This window comes from Sander lucioperca, chromosome 15 (assembly GCF_008315115.2).
Source record: "Sander lucioperca isolate FBNREF2018 chromosome 15, SLUC_FBN_1.2, whole genome shotgun sequence".
Lineage (NCBI taxonomy): Eukaryota > Metazoa > Chordata > Actinopteri > Perciformes > Percidae > Sander > Sander lucioperca.
Window position 1 is genome coordinate 261,090 of NC_050187.1, and position 14,116 is coordinate 275,205.

Here is a 14,116-nt window from a genome sequence, read left to right on the forward strand (position 1 = left end):
GTCATTAAGTGGTTGGTTCTTACATTGGCTGTCATGAGACCATTATGATTGTGTCATGAATATTTTCCTTGACCTCATCCCCTACAACAGTGGTGCAACGCCGACACACCGTCCTCGTCTTCTACACAACTCTGTCTCTGCAGCTGTTGTAGCTGACCAGGAACCTGCAGGCAGCTCTTCCAGCTCCACCATTAAATTTGACTCGCACGCCAATCAGTTTATTGTGCTAACCCTCAGCACATGTTGCTAATGGCGTACAGCTAAAAGTTTCCACCTGCTGTCTCGTCTCCAATGTATGTGTATGTGGTTCGCTCAAACCAATCAGCGCACAGCTCATCTAAATATTCATGAGCATGCCATATTTGGAAGAAAAGCTCTTGTTACAAATAGGCCGATATTCACACGGTAGTTAAGGGCCCACAGAACGAGGAGCCCCTCGCTGCAGCCTGCGGGAAGGCCCACATCCAAGTCAGCCATTATTTTTTTGCCTACGTCACTCCCCATATGCTCGAACGGACCAAGACAGCCTGGTGGCGAAGCTGATATAGCCTCTTGATTCCCATTAGATGATAGAAACTGATGTAGGCTAAACAAACATTTCATGCAACAACAGTGAACTGTAATTGGGCCGGTGTACTTTTTCGTTCATTTGATTTTTGATTTTGAAACGAAAAGAGTGGTTCGGAAATGACGTAAGACTGCTCCGGTGAAAGCCTTGTTTTCATGAGCTTCTGGGGCTAGCTGCTAACTAGCTCGGAAGCTAACATCTAATTGCAGGCAGGTTGCTAATTAGCCAATGCTAAAAAGTATGAAAGTACTAGTTTCCCCTGCTTTCTATCAATATTCCTCGGTATTTGTGTCTTGGTGTAGTTTGCTAACATGCACGTAGACATGTAAGTTAACTGTTTGCGTGCTAGCAAAGTAAACGGTCAACACCTTTTATATTGTAATGTGAAGCGGCGTTAGCTTCAGCTAAACCACAGCCGCAACTTGCACTGCCCCGTTAAAATGCAACTTCAACCCTCGGATATAACGGTAATCACGTAGCGATTTTACTGTATAGACATCTGTATGTGTGTTCGACCTTTTGAAATACTTAGATTATATATTAGGTGTGTTACTGTGCAGGTCATTGAGTGAAGCCGAATATCTGAGGAGCATCTCACATGATTGTGAATTCTACTGAATCGCCCCTTTGTACATTTGGTTGTAATGGAGACTGAATTCTTGCTGTTAATATGAAAGTTAAATGAAATATGGCTCGTTTTCCATTTGAACACATTGTCATCAAGCTTTAAAATGACCCATTTTTCAAATTTGAATGAAATTTACATTAAAGAGGTTGTAAGGTATTGTAAATGTTCAGAGTCCGGATGTCAGTCCTTTTAAAGTTTCAAAATATAATTTCATGTCATTTTTAAATTGGTGAATTTTCGGTTTTCTTTCAGACCATTTACATTTATGGATATAAAATTTTCCAAATAAAATTAAAAGATTCAAAATGAAAACATGGCATTTATCCAAATCATTTCCTTCATAGTAAAAAATGCTACCAGGCTGTCTTGGTCCGTTCGAGTGTATGGGGCGTGACCATGGATGTATTAAGAGAACTGGATACAGTGTTCAGTGGGAAGCCTCGTTAATTCCAATGAGAGTTGCTCAAAAGCGCATAAAGCAAACATGGAGCTTGGATCTTCCGCATTGACTGGCCCATGACGTCACGATGGACATGCGCACCAGCAACAGTTTGTTGTTGGTGCGTTTTTGTTGTAACAGTACAGGTTTTTGTTGTTCCTGATCGTTTACATGTTTATCTAAATAAACGATGGATGTATTTAGACAACCAAGGAGATTTAATCATTATGTCGTGCTACTAGCTAGCTACTAGCTAGCGCTAGTTAGCCTGCAGTTTGGTGAACAGAGCTCATCCATGGCTTCATCCCTCATCCACGTTACAAGCTTTACAGCTGAGAGAACCACAGCGATGTAATCACTATGTCTGTAGTAACATTATGTAGGCATATAGCTAGCTATGTATAGATCTTAATACAGCCATGCTAGCTACCGCTAATAGCTATTAGCCGATAGCCCCGCTAGTTTGGGAAACGCTTCATACATGACGTTACATCAACGTTACAGGCTTTACAGCATTCATACATCCCTCGGGTGTATCATAAGATAATACCATGGACGTATTAATAGAACACATGGTGAATTACAACCATTAGCTATATCCATTATTACAGCTAGCTACAGGACCTCGGGAGAACGTGTGAGCGGGCGGGCGCAGTCCCGCGGCTCTCCTCGTGTCCATTATGCGCGTTCGTCATACCTAGTTTAATAACTCTGGATTCGGCTACTAGTGAATGTTAAAAATGTTAAAAACGTGACGTTTTAAACAAGGACCCTTTAATTGTTCGGGCTGGTAAGTAGATGTACCCCCAAAAAAATTATCCGCTGAAATATAGAAGTTTCTTTCGCCATGCAAAGTCTATGTGAAAAGTCTTTCTGGGCCATGGGGTGCAGTACCACCGTTATCCGCTAAGCCCATGGTGGCTCTTCCTGGGGGCTCGGGAGTGACGTAGGCAAAGACAAATGGCTGACTTGGATGTGGGCGTGGCTTGACGCCCCACCTTCCCGCAGGCTGCAGCGAGATGCACTTGCACAGAACAGCACTCGGGCCATTTTCAGCTCAACCAATGTTACATACCCTATTAGGAGACCTTAAGGAACAGTGTAAAATACCCTATATAATCATTCTATCACCCCTTTAAACCTGCATTCTCTCTAACTTCCAGCAGGGGGAGACTCCTTAAAGCTGCATTCTCTCGAGGCGGGTATGGCTGGAGCCTGGAGCGTCCCATGTCAAGCCGTCCCGTCTCATGCCGTCTCGTCTCATGCCGAGGTGTGTTAGATTTTTTGACAGTTTTCAGTGGTTATGAGGAGCAATATGAGAGAGACATTTGGTAATCATTGTTTAGGTACAAGCTTTTTCCTCGCCATAGGCGCCAATGAGGAAGAAAATGTTAATTGAAATCCAACGATTAAGTTCTCACATTAACATTTTCTTCTTCATTGGCGCCTATGGCGAGGAAAAAGCTTGTACCTAAACAATGATTACCAAATGTCTCTCTCATATTGCTCCTCATAACCACTGAAAACTGTCAAAAAATCGAACCAGAAATGTGGTGATGATTGATCGTTGTTTAGGTACATTAAACCACATTAAGCTTTTTCACGTTATGACTTATAAAGCCCATGAGAACCGTGGGGAGTCAACCCACAGCCGCTCCGCTGCCCTGCTGAAAATGTGAAGCAGAAACGCGTCAGATGTCAGATAACGTCCATAATAATTGGGAGTTTGGGTTCGATTTTTTGACAGTTTTCAGTGGTTATGAGGAGCAATATGAGAGAGACATTTGGTAATCATTGAGCATTGTTTACGTACATTAAACCACGTTTTTATTCATTAGCTACAGGACAGCGTCTTTCAAACGTGACCTGCTCGAAAGAGAAAAAAAAACCTAATGCGTCATTGTACCCAGCACTTCTGGAAATGTACTTCCAAATTTGCGTCTCTGTCACCAACACATTTCAAACCAAACTGATGCCCATGAACTTACCCGTATCTCCATCTGGAAAACAATTTGATTTCGTATTTTTGACCCTCTGAACTTACCGTTGGACACGCCTCGGCATGAGACGAGACGGCATGAGATGGGACGGCTTGACATGGGACGCTCCAGGCTGCAGCCATACCGGCCTCGGATTTTTTGGCATCTGTCGCTCAAGAATTATATGTGTTATGGACTTTTTTTTTAAACTAAATTGAGCTCGAGGTTTTCAAAAAAAAGTGGTGGGTACAAAATGACTCATGACGAAATCTGGTAGGTACGCGTCCCCACACCGAAATCGACGCCTATGGCACGTTTGTTGCAATCAATTGAAAAACATTTAAACTGTTAATGTAACAATTTTAGCCATACATATAGTTTGCTGATTTCTGGATGTTATTGTTGTGTCCCTGATGTTAACGTACATTTGATGAAACCTGCATCAGCGTTGGTTGACATTTGTTAGCGAATATTATAACTCTATACCTAGAGCAATTTATGGTTGCAGACAAAGATGGTTTCTTTCTGTGATTTTCCTTAAGGTACACTCAGTGTCTTTAAAAAAAATAAAGTATTAAAGTAGTAAAGTACTTTATTCCAGATGCCAGCTTTTATTTTGAAAAGTAGAAGCTCGGGGACGGCACCAGGCGGGACAGCATGAGACGGGACAGCATGAGATGGGACGCTCCAGGCTGCAGCCATACAGTCTTGATTCTCTCTAACTTCCAGCAGGGGGAGACTCCTTAAAGCTGCATTCTCTCTAACTTCCAGCAGGGGGAGACTCCTTAAAGCTGCATTCTCTCTAACTTCCAGCAGGGGGAGACTCCTTAAAGCTGCATTCTCTCTAACTTCCAGCAGGGGGAGACTCCTCTGTTTATAAAAGGAAGTCTGTTTCTAATGAAGTCTATGAGAAAATGAGCCTACTTCTCACTGGATTTATTACCTCAATAAACATTTTCATAATAAGTTTAAGGACTCAATCGCTAGTTTGAAGTCTTCTTCAATACGGCATGATGTTCATTTTGTAAATGATGGTCCCATTTATTCTAAAATAGAGGATAAAGCAGGGGATGCTATAGGACCTGTCGATCAGGCCAGAGGCTTATTACTTGCTAACCATGCTAACACTGGGGACATTACAATAGACCTCATCTTGTTTTTGGATGTTGTCCGTGTTTTCATCTCAAACTTTGACCCTCTCACTGTGTGTTCTCGCTTCATCGAAGTTAACTGGAACATTAGGTCACCTAAAAATGTCTCTTCAGCTTTTGATAGGACCTTGTCAACCAAGGCTAGCTAGCTGGCGCTAGCTGGTAACTTGAGGGTTAGGGTGCTGTCCATAGACTGAAATGGGCTGATAATGGGGACACAGCAGCGGACTAGATAATGCAATTCATATTTTCCCATTTAATGATGTATTATTTTACCTGCTAAACATTTAGAATTTAGAATTTTATTTTTATGACCCAATCCATTCATGTGTATGTCTTGGTCCTGGCTGTGTAGTGTATTTTGCCCTCTGCATGACTCTTCTGCAAATATGAGCTACTTTATGAGAGCTGCAGTGATTGTGTAAACCCGGCCTGGTATTTGAAATGCGTGCGGTAGGCTAATCAGAGTTTTATGGTGGTGTTATATTGGTAATGTTAAAAAAAAAAACTAATAAATCTCTGTTCTCTTGCTGGCTCGCTGAGTGGGAACCTTGGTGTTGGCGGTCGGTACTATGAAATAGAATCCTGCCGGCACCTATGCACAGTTTCATTAGGTTTAACAGTAGACATTTTAGTTAACTGAAAGGATAAACCGTGTTCTTTTTTGCTGCTTTTGGCTGAACCTTTGTAACGATGATGAAGAAAATACCAAACAATCAACTAATTGCCTGTGGACACACTGGCACACATTGATTGATTACACTGATGTGTGAAGATGAGTGTTTCCTGACCAAGAGACAGCCAATGCATTGTGTATGGTTTACTCAGAACAGGATCTGGTAGTCTTAGGGAGGTATGATCTAATGTACAGTAATGTTATCACGTGGGCAGCACCAGACTTCTCAGTATAGAAAAAAAAGACAAAGACTTTCTGAATCTGGCAAAACTGCCACATGAAAAGATGACTGCTGTCCACTGAGAGAGAAAGGAATGGATAAGCCAGGATCAAGCGAACCGCCACGTGGAATTGACGACGTCTGAAGATTGCCGTCCTCAGAGCCGTCCACTGTGACAATGAATTTCAGGTGTTAATGAGTTGATGACGCTAAAATCCGAAATAAGAATTAATAAGCGTTGATTAATAAGCTTTAGACCAAAAGTAAGATCTCCCATAACACTTAAGGCAAACATTAAAATTCATAATCCTAATTCTCCATGCCATCCATGCTTTTAACATGCTGAAAGTAGTCACTGTGGTAATTGTAGCAAACAGAGTGAGAGTTTCTCACCTTTTAATTACGGTCTTCAGTTCCACTCACTCTCTTCTAACTTACTCTTCTTTAATTAACTGACTTGTGTCTGAAAAGAGTGGGAGCATCCAGGCAAGAGAGGGACAAAATATTTGACTCAGCAGGACAAAACATAAAATCATTTGAAATACGTCTTTCAGCCATTCTGTGTTCCAGACACCCAAGGTTGAGCTGAAGGAACTGCTTACAGTTTTCTCTGAAACTGGCATCAGCGTTTCATATTATTGACAAGTAATGTAGTGAGACAAGGAAGACCACTGCTGTTGTAAGTTAGGGTGATAGTCTCTACAATCCAGTGAGAAAGCCGCTGTTGCACAGGTTTGAACTTTTTATTTTTTTTTTATGTAAAGATTATTGCCCCTGGCCGAATTAGCAAAACAGACAAACAATTGAGTATGCACCCCTGATTATGGTCTATATAGGTGCATAGAACACGCACCGGGCACAGGGAATGCAACCTCCTCTGCTGCTCGGATGCAAGAGGAGGACAGATGCTCAAAAGCTGTAGAGCAATAGGTTGTAGGGATAACATTAGGCAAATACGCCGCATTCGGTTGTAACGCAACTTTGGAACCATCCAAAGTGAACTGGGTACAAGAGGGATGCACAGATAAAGCATGAAGGTCGTCTACACGCTTTGCAGATGTCAAAGCAAGAATGAGTGCAGTTTTATGTTGTAAGAAATAGACTAGAAATAGACTCATAGGCAGAAATGGAGGTCCGTAACGAGCCTTAAGCACAAAAGCCAAATCCCACGAGGGGACATTGGACCTAACCACAGGCCTCAGCTGACAGACTCCCTTCAAGAAACGTATGATGAGAGGGTGGGCGACTGGCATCACCCCCTCTAAGCCCACATGACAGGCACATATAGCTGCTAAAGAAACCTTAATCGTGAAAAAGGAGAGTCCCTTGTCCAACAGCTCCTGCAGGAAGGTCAAAACATCCACAACAGAGCACTGAAATGGGAGTACATTTCAGTCTTGACACCACTGCTCGAATGGCCACCATTTATAGGCATATAGGCCTCTAGTGAATGAAGCCCTCACACTTTGGATCGTTGCCACCACACTTAGGGGCAAACCCTTGGCTATAATATTGAACCTCTCAACAAGTAGGCATGCAGCTACCGCAGCTCTGCACGCAGATGAACCACCTCCCCTCCTGCTTGGGAGAGAAGGTCCCTGTGGAGAGAGAACCAGGGCCTCGCCGCCAGCAAACTGATTATCTTGGTGTACCACGACTAGATGACTGAATGTATAAAACATTTCACTCCAAACGGAGCTTTCTCTCCCACAGACAGCAGTTTTTCTCAACTGCCTAAAAACAACTCGCCACATTCCTGTTTGAAATTAGCCAGCCCAGTTTTTCATATGTGCTGCCCATTGGTGCTGCCTGAGCAAGCACAGCCCGCCCAGCGGCTTGTTTGAATTTGGTTGACCAATCACAACAGAATGGGCCAGCAGACCAATCAGAGCAGAGCAGAAAAGGAGTATAAGAGGGGCTCTTTACAGTCACTTTTACCAAAAACAGTACAGGTTCAAGGAATGACATACATAATGTGTCTGTGTGACCGAAGGTTGAAACTATCGATATTTTAAGGCGTCAGTAGAGAACATGTATACAAAAAATACAAGGAAATCATGATCAAGTATTTCTGACTTAGTTTTTTGGGCAATAAGACAATCACAAAAACAATAAAAAAAAAAAAATTACTCACAGATGTGAAGGCCAGGAGTTCCTCTTCAGTCAGTTTGTGGACAGGGTTATTTTTCTGGAAGTCAGTGCTGCAAGACAACACTCTTCGTTAACAGTATATACATTATAGATTATATATACACACACATTTTATTTTCTCTGTACATTGCATATTCTTTTTATTCCTAATACTGTGCACCTTTGCACATCCCCTAGAATATGTATTGCACATTTCTGCCTAGCTCTTTAATTTTAAAGTTACATTGTACATAGTTTTAATAGTATTTTTTATATACCTTTGTATTGTAATTTTCCTTTTTATGCACCAAAACAAATTTCTTCTGATTCAGATTTGTCTCCATAGGCTTAGGCCTGTGGAGTGAATGTAATGAGCCTACCACCTCACTGCCCACACGGTAACTTATGTAGCCTATTATTAGTGCTGTGTAGAACGGTTGTCACTTTACACAAAACCGTTTTATAGCGTTATAGCTACAAAACATCACAACAGTGCCCGTTTCCACTGGAGAGAGGGAAGTTTGTCCCAAAGCTATATTTATACCCTACACCAGGGGTTTTCAAATTGGGTGAATGTGAGCCTCCCCTTAGAGCAGGTAAGGACAGCCGAGCCCCCCCCTTCCCCAAAATCCCGTCCGCCTGCCCTAACACACGCCTCAGCAGTAAATGCCATCTTTTGTGTGTTCCAGGCAATGATGAGTTTCAATAACAACTGATAAAATGTAAATATTTTTAGACATTTTATTTCCACAACTTTTCTAAAAGTGCATTCATAAATGATACTTTGCAACAGCAAATCATTTCCAACTTCATGCAGGCCTAATTGAGCCTACTTTTAAAATCACTGAACATCAGTGGGCCTATCCACAAGTCAACAAAACATGCTTAACATGTGCTATGATGGGGGGGGGCGGGGGGTCTGGGGGTCCACCCCCCGAAAATTTTAAGCATTAAACACTAAATCTCCTGAATTCTGGTGAATGTTTATGCACCTATTTCTACCTTTTTCTGAATCAATATGCTGGAAATATCTTTATGTAAAGGGAAACAGAATGCAATCCAAATATAAAAACATAATGGAAAATATTTCAGTAAGGCTCTCAGGCATTCTGTATTGCTTTATCTATTTATTCTCCTTTTGGATCGACTTTTCTAATTCTATCTGAGTCAGCACACATGTAGCTTAGCATCATTTACTCTTTCCTCCTCTTTTGCATCTTTTGTTGGGGAAATAACCTCCTTAAATGTGCATATGACAATTATTCACCTCAATGATACATTAATTCATTTTAATGAATTAATAAACCCCTGGACTGTAATATTTCAGATGTTTGAGCAAGATTTCTGCTCATGTTCAAAACCTATGTGCACATTCAAAATATAACTCATCCCATCTGTGTTCTGATGTTTGGAGGAGTCGTGATATTTTGTGAAAAATAAAGTTATAATAGCCTATTACAAGAATACAGTCACTATATTTCAGAAAATAATCTATACCTGCACCATAGCCTGCTGTGCATTACGTGATTGCTCTGCTGATACGGTAGATCTCAGACCTCCTGACAGACTCAGAGTTGGGTCTCTGAATGAGACAAAGTTTAGGGAAGTGGCTGAACGCTGCTCTACATTGGAGGTGGAAAACCGAAACTACAGAAATACACGGAGCTCAAACACGACACATGTCCACAGCAGACCGCGTCCTTTATAAACCTGAAGCTGCACAGCTTTTTACAGCGAGAGTGGACACTAAGCGACACTGAAGCCCCGGCAAAATCAGCTGACGCTGCGTCTGTCAGTGGGAACAATGAGGCTGCACTGCAGAGAGAAATAAACGCAAGTGGTCCTCCACCTGCAGCTGTGATCTGTGTTTGTTTTTAATCAGGATCAGTGTGGAAAACCCACACTCACACAAGTAGGTGGAGGTGAAGGGGATTAGGACTTTCATAGCCTTAGTGGAGATCTGGGGGAACTCGCTCTCCACAGACAACCAGAAACGCGTGATCGGCATTTCTCCAAGTCTGTCATGCAGAGGAGCAGCCTCGGATCCCGACCAGGTGAAACCTAACTTTAACTCAGGATCATATTTCCTACGTTTGTTGCTGGGTCCTGTCTCCTCCCTTAATGCTGACTTCTGTTGACTTGGGACAAGGAAACGATGTGTTTTAAAACTAATACACGCACGCACAATTACCGATATCAATAGAGCTGCATACAGTTATTTCTTCTTCGCGTGTCGCGCCTCCCCTGTGGCTCTTTGGTGCCCCCCAGGGGAGGCGTGCCTCACCTATTGAAAACCCCTGCCCTACACCATTGGTTCCTAACCCGGGGTACGTGTGCCAGGGGTACACAAATGGACAAAAACAGAAACATATAAGAGTGTGTGGGGGTACGTAGGGGTACAAATGTCATTCAGCTGAGAGTGTGACTCCACACAGAGTTACACTGGTCAGGGAGTGGGAGCGTGTAGGGGCCCGATGGGAAGAGTCGATGTAAGCAGCTCTGTGAAGCTGTGCTTTAAGCTAAATGCTAACGTTTACCATATTCACCATCTTAGTTTAGCTTGTTAGCATGCCAACATTTGCTAATTGCCAATAAACAATGAATGTGTGTGCCAAATTCATGGTACTGCATCCAATAGTTATGTAGTTATTTCAATAAAAAAAACAGTCAACATCATAATGGCACTAGAGAAAAAGTAAGGGTATCACCAAAGTCATTAGGATACATTTCTCTGGACAACTTGAATGTCATATTTTAAAAACTACAGAAATTGACAGTGTTTAATTATTATCAATTAATACATTGATAAATATATAAAGAAATATTTAATTAATGTAGCAAACATGATTATATGTACCAAACTTCATTGCAATCCAACCATCATTGCCATTTCTAAAAAGTGCATCAAGATCAAATACAATAAGCTTTGATTGAATCCTTATTAGTTTACGTGCAGGCGCTGCCAGAAAGTCATGCTGCAGTTTAAGGATGTTGACTTCTTTCCAGATTTGGATTTGGATTACAGGGAGATTACATCACAGTTAGGTGTGCCTTTCCATTTTTTTCTTTTTTGAGACAGTGTTATAAAATTCCGGTAGGTTGATAATGATAAGCCCTTTACTACTTTTCATTCCTTCCTTTACACTCAATCCTCGGCAGCCCTCACTGGGCATAAGGAAGGGAAGGAGACGGTGGACAGATGGCCAAAGGTGCCTACAGGTCCAGTTGTGGAAAGGAATTATGGAAGATTCAGTCTTGCCAAGGCTAATGTGGAGATTTTCTACATGGAGATGACTAATCTGTACAATGTGTTAATACAACTAAATAAATCAGATCATCAAAAGGATAGCTAGTATGGGAGAAAAGATTACATTCTGACTTTCTTTCTTTCTAAAAGTGTGTGTGTGTGTGTGTGTGCCTGCCTGCCGTGTATGCAAATTCTTTTTTAAAGGTTTGCTGAGCGTCCTTTGACACACCATGCAGAGCGGTATGCACTATCATTATTATTCTTTTATATGATAAACTGCAAATCCTGACAAACCAAACCAATTTAAAGATTTATTTTGGCCTACATTCCTTTTTGTTTATCATAATCAGAAGACAAATTTACTTCTGGGTGCCTGGGTAGCTCACCAACCGTGGGAGCACGCGCCCACATATAGAGGTTTACTCCTCGACACAGCGGCCCAGGTTTGACTCCGACCTGCGGCCCTTTGCTGCATGTCATTCCCTCTCTCTCCCCTTTCATGTCTTTATCTGTCCTATCAAACAAAGGCCTAAAATGCCCAAAAATTATCTTAAAAAAAAAAAGATTTATGCGATTTAAATAAATCTGTTTCCTGTTGAAGACTGCTCCCAGTAGTTTGATTTTGAATGCCAGCCAGTGTTTATCGTGAATCTTTATTAGCTTTAGCTAACTTAGTGATTAAGAGCTGCAGGTCCTGAAGGGAAAGTGAGAGTGAGATATACACATGCAGGATTACTGGGCCAGGGGCCCAGGGCCTCCCCCTTTGACTCCGCCTCGGAGAGTGGCTGTTTGGATCAGGTATGGACCCTTTTGGTTTCTGACAAGGTTGGACAACACGTCATACCAACTAGTTCTGTTTGAGCATAACTCAACCCGTAGCCTGAGGCTAAAGTTAGCAGCTATTTAGACAAACAAATTTAAACTCAAGGTCCAATACCTAGCCTCTTTATCACCAGATGGTTGTTCAAAGCTTCTGTTTTTTAGGCACATTTAGAACTTGTTATTTGAGTTGGCTTAGCTTGAGAGTGAACAATCTAGGAACAATCTAGTATGTAGACCTTGAGTTGAGACTGAGACTGCTGTTTCAAGGTCAATAATAAACTTCCAAGCTAAACTGTTCATGAATCTCATAAATCAAATGATTTATGAGATTTCACAGTGCATTAATTGATAAAGCTTTCTAAAGTACCTTACCTAAAAGGTAAATGTAAGAGCTTCCAGAGCTCAGCTTATCCACAGAGGGAGACAAAAACATCCAGACAAGGTCACATTCCCAGAGTTAAAAGGACCATGGAGGAGACGAGATGACCAGGCACTCTTAAAGGGTTTAAGCCCATGGCTAAAATGTAATCACATCCTGGAATGTGTTCTAATTAATACAAGACGCACTGACAACAAAGAGGTAATTCAAATTCTTGAAAGCGCTGTGTGTCCAGTCAAACTGACCACTTACTTCAGACAGTGAAACTGTGGCTGACACTTAGGCTGCGTCTCATTTCTCTGTCTTACCCCTTCCCCTTACCCCTACCCCTTAGTTTTGCGCGTTCACGTGAGAGTAAGGGCTGTCCCAATACTCATTTTGATCAAGGGGTAGGGCTAAGGGGAAGGGCTAGATACCCCTTAACACCAAGCAAGGACGCAAGCTTACTTGAAAGCAAGGGGTATCCAGAATACACTGCGCAACAAGGAACAATGGCTGACAGGTCGACCAGAGAGACCCATAAATGTAAATATTTTCGGCTTAAAGAATTGATTTAAAAATTACGGCGGTCTTGTTTTGTGCTCTACACAGTCCTGTACATATATATTTGCAACCATATTTGTAATTGAAACGTTTTTAAAAATCGCTAGCTTGCCATGCTAACGTTAACGTTACATTGCTTATTTGCACAACAGTCCTGCATTTCTCTGCCTTGAATGGACTCCATGCTTGTCTACAGTGTTAACTAAACTCCATTAGCTGTTCGAGCTGGTTCTTGTGGGAAATGGCGCTGCTCTGCTGGCGACATGGAGGGCTCTTGCTGCTTTTTGTTTGTTTGTTTGTTATGCCGTCTGTTATGTCCCTGTCTCATACCTGGTATCGGCGGACTCAGTGTGCAAATTTGCTGGTTATCATTTGTGCTGTGAACTGTGTGCGGCGTGTTTGCCAAGTAAATTGGAAGAGAATGGCACCACTAGCACTGGTGTGGATAATTCTGTTTGGCCAAGTCGTTCAGAGCTCGGCTGACGGGTCAACCAGAAGCAGTGGCCTTCTAATGTACAGTCGGTCCGTGCTGCTGGGACTGCGGAGTGCTACCCTCGCCTGATCTGCTCCACGATGTGCCTGGGGAGCTACAACAACATCATGGACCGGGCCTACGTCGAGGCAGGAAGGCTAGGAAACGGGGTAGGAGAGGCGGCCTCAGATGACGCATTCGAAAAACTACCAAGCTACCGCTACCACCCATGCTTCTCTGCAACCCACGATCCCTAAAAAACAAACTGGATGAACTGCGTCAATAGGTTGGAGCATGCCATGAATACCGTGAGTCTGGTCTAATGGCTTTCACAGAAACTTGGTTTAGCGACGAGGTGCCAGACAACTTTATTGAAATTGAAGGTTTCTCCCACCTACGTTTAGACAGAGATGCAAACTCGGGCAAGACACGGGGGGGTGGGGTGTGTATGTATATTAAAAGACAGTTGGTGCCGTAATATTGCAGTGAGAGACAAAATATGCAACCCAGATCTGGAGCTGCTGTGTGTTACCCTGCGGCCACATTATCTGCCAAGAGAATTTACCAACATATTTGCGTGTGTTGTGTACATTCCACCAAGTGGGAATGCCAGCAGAGCAGCTAAGGCAATCACAGACTGTGTCCATCGCCATCTACAGAACAAACCTGATGCCCCCATGCTGATACTTGGCGATTTTAACCACTGCAGTCTGGATAAAACCTTACCTGGATTTCATCAATATGTTAAGTGTAAAACTAGAAACAACAACATACTCGATAAATGCTATGGCAATATTAAGGACGCCTATTCAGCCAGAGCCAGACCTCCCCTGAATAACTCTGACCATAATGTTATCCAGCT

General features: G+C 42.4%; 1 protein-coding gene across 1 annotated transcript in view; it reads right to left on the reverse strand.

The window, feature by feature from the left end:
* The window catches only part of ttc27 (tetratricopeptide repeat domain 27), a 115,866-nt gene that overhangs the window by 40,435 nt on the left and 61,315 nt on the right, over positions 1–14,116 (reverse strand). The window contains exon 9 of the mRNA XM_031299979.2: positions 7,796–7,862. Coding sequence (XP_031155839.1) covers positions 7,796–7,862 — 67 coding nt within the window. The remainder of the gene's footprint in view (positions 1–7,795; positions 7,863–14,116) is intronic.